The sequence below is a fragment of the Ranitomeya variabilis genome, chromosome 7 (assembly GCF_051348905.1).
Source record: "Ranitomeya variabilis isolate aRanVar5 chromosome 7, aRanVar5.hap1, whole genome shotgun sequence".
In the NCBI taxonomy this organism is placed as follows: domain Eukaryota; kingdom Metazoa; phylum Chordata; class Amphibia; order Anura; family Dendrobatidae; genus Ranitomeya; species Ranitomeya variabilis.
The window spans coordinates 78,791,949-78,795,467 of NC_135238.1; the positions used below are offsets into that span (position 1 = coordinate 78,791,949).

General features: G+C 39.7%; 1 protein-coding gene across 1 annotated transcript; it reads left to right on the plus strand.

Annotated features, from left to right (window-relative positions):
- The first annotated feature begins 960 nt into the window (after nt 1–960).
- LOC143784989 (hemoglobin subunit beta-2-like) lies at nt 961–2,581 on the plus strand. Its single transcript, XM_077273617.1, has 3 exons — nt 961–1,081; nt 1,756–1,978; nt 2,453–2,581. The coding sequence occupies exons 1-3, from the start codon at nt 987–989 to the stop codon at nt 2,579–2,581; spliced, it is 447 nt and encodes a 148-aa protein (XP_077129732.1). The 5' UTR covers nt 961–986.
- The last annotated feature ends 938 nt before the right edge of the window (nt 2,582–3,519 follow it).

Sequence of the window (3,519 nt, forward strand, 5' to 3'; positions counted from 1 at the left end):
CTATAACTGACTGTCCTGCCGTAGGTTTGAAGTAAGGCCTGGAGCTCAATACTTCCTCTGCGTTTCCGGCCACTGGCTACGCGCCTCAGTAGGATGTTGCCTCATCTTACAGCACGACTCCTACTGGTGTTTCTCCTAGTTGCGTTGATCTCGTTTCTCACTCAGCACAATAAACCTCGCTTCTTGTCCTTTCTTGGGGTACCGCCGCGATGAAGTGCAGGCACGGTCCCGTAACGTTCTTTCCTGTTCGCTAGGCCTCTGTCAGGATCCCACCCCTGACAGGGACCCCCCTGAATCTTCCCCTGCAACACCCTCTGCCACAGGATGTTGCCTGGTTCCAACCCAGTCAGCTTCTCTCTAACTTCCTATCTAACCCCCAGTTTTACCAGACTGTGAGGAGTGGCCTCATAGCACCCTTAGCTCCCCCTGGAGGCCAGACTATGAAGTGTATAGGTGTCTTTGATACCTGGTCAGGTGAACTCCTTCAGTGCCATCAGACGTACCATAGCCCCCCTTAGCGGCGGAGCATCAGTACTGCAACGACCAGGACTCTGGGGCGCTGCAAATGCGGCCTAAAGATTTCATCATGCATACATGTAATTTCACCTTTCCAAAACTTTGAGGAAAAAAACAGTCAAGAATTTTTTTTGCTAGTAATTCTTATTTTGTACATGCATTTTGTTTTATTAAAAAAACAACAACATGAAACCAAATTCTTTACATATAATGTTTATATTGCCAAATTTTAGAATTGTTCTGGTCATGTGGTGGTCAAGTATTGCTCTTATTGGAAATGCTGAGTAAAAAGTGCAGGAATGTTTTCTTATCTCAGCGTAAAGTGGTCACTGGTAAGTTGTCCATTTTTCCAATGTCATCATTTCCATAGGTAATGGGGAACGGTCACTATAAAGAGGACACATAATATCCAGGATGTACAGCACACTGCAAAAGATTCACAAACAACAAACTACAACACAACAGCAACAATGGTGCACTGGACTGCTGAGGAGAAAGCTGCCATCACATCCGTCTTCTGGGCCAAGGTTAATGTTGAGCAGGATGGGCACGATGCCCTGACAAGGTAAGAGAATGATGACGATATCTAATACGATTTATTTTGTTGCATTTCATTACTGTAATTTTATGATTTCACATAACTTTCCTTGAACAGTAGGTTTAACTACGGCAATAACTATTTTCTTATACTGCATTTATACAGGCTATTAAAGGACTGGTGATCGGCTACATGTGGGCCAATCTCTGGTCACTTAATAGAGAGTTTAGACAGGTGACCACTATCGTTAATATTATCGTTCTGTGCACATAGAATATCAATGTTTTCTATAGAACGTGTCCTGTTTACACAATTTTAAAAATAATTTCACCCGATGATCAAGTGTTCTGTTCATTCATCTGGTGATTGGTGACCTTCTTAATTATCGATAATCTGGAAATAAGTGTTTGTTTCTATAAATGTTTATTCTTCATTATCAAGCATTGTAAATGGCCCCTTAGATTGCTCTAATTATTTGTAGATTGAATAGTAATTATTACATATATTATGGGAATCTCTGGTATGATTTGGCTTTGTATACTAATTTATATCAGCAAATGATTTAACCTTTTTAACAACACCATAATTGAATGTATACCTTAAGTTATTTTTCCAGGAATATTTTAATGTTCACAAAACAATGATCCTTTTATCCCATTTTAATAAACGGTGCACATATCTAATGAGTTCCTTCTTATTAGGCTGCTGGCCGTGTACCCCTGGACCCAGAGATACTTCAGCTCCTTCGGAAACCTGTCCAATGTAACCGCCATTTCCGGCAATGCCAAGGTGAAGGCTCATGGCAAGAAGGTGCTCACAGCTGTCGGCGGTGCCATCCAACACATTGATAGTGTGAAAAAGCACCTGGCTGACCTCAGCAAGTCCCATGCTCAGGAACTCCACATTGATCCTGAGAACTTCAAGGTACAGAAGCAACACTGGTTATTTTAATACATTTGTAGAATTAAGTACTTTGGCATTGAGCACTTTTTGCTTATTTTAACAGATATGTAGGATTCATTACTTTGCATCATTTACTAATATGTCAGTTATTCCATTTCTCCTTCTGCACTAGTTAGTACATCATTCTTCACAAATGGCACAGAACTCCTGTTCCCAACATGGTTATTGCTCAGGGGCAAGTGACCAGACCTGTCCATCTGCCTCCTCGAATTGAAAAACATTTTGCACAGGAAAGCTGTTTTTCCATTGGAGCGGGCAGATGAACAGGTATGGTCACATCCTACTTCGATAAATCTTCAATACTGGCTAGAAAACGTATCAAAATTGATTTACATCAGTATCATAGGGTGAAAAAATGAAATGTTATAATTTTCACATCTAGTTCCCATAACAGTTGAACTGATATTCACTGAATATTTTGCTCTTCTTCCACAGCGTCTGGGAGAAGTTCTGGTCATCGTCTTGGCCTCCAAGTTGGGGTCTGCATTCACCCCTCAAGTCCAGGCTGCCTGGGAGACGTTCATCAATGTCCTGGTTGCTTCTCTGAGCCACGGATATTTCTAAATCAAAATGACATTGCTCTTTGCTAATAATTTTGTCTCATCTGCTTAAACATAAACTTATTTATAGCTTAATATTTGGTTGTGCCATGAGCTTGTATGTTTATACATTTGTATAATATATGATTGGTCACATTTAGAAAAAAATAATTATATATTTTTTATTTTATTTTAGATGTTCCATTTATTTTATTTTTTTTTAATTCGTTTATTAATAACAAAAAATGAATCATGTTACATATACATTTGTTTCCAAGGCTTAAGCATAATAAACAGTGCATTGAAAGTATATATTGGCAAGTATATTACAAAATACTGTCTCATATATAACAAACGTTTTCCCAAAACTATAAAGTAAAGGAGTTTAAGTAATTTGTAACATATATAAAGAAATGACATTTGAATTGTACCTATCCTTACTCTAACTACTAATACGCCGCAATTATCACGTGCCTGTTGCCCTTGTGACGTCCCCACCCAGTACCAGAACCAGCCATATAATATCTACAGAGTGAGATGGGATGAATTCCATCTACCCCAAATTTTTTCAAATTTACCCGAGCATCCCCTATTCTGGTATAATGTGCGTTCACGAGGTCGATCCAAGTTTTCCGGGAGGTGCATAAGTTACCCATCCATCGTAGCGCCAGTGCCTTCCTTGCCATAAAAAGGGTCTCTCGCAAGAGGATAACAGTATAGTGATCCCAAGTCTCTTCCTCCCATACTCCAAATATACAAATTAGTGGATCAAGGGGGACGGGGAATGATAACAATGGAGTTAGCAAAGATGTTACCTCCTTCCAATAATGAGAAACAACAGGACAACTCCATATCATGTGGATAAAATCTGCGTCTGACGTATGACAACGCGGACACTCTGACGTTTGGAATCGGCCCATTTTATAGAGCCGTATCGGAGTTAAATATGCTTGATGCATGATG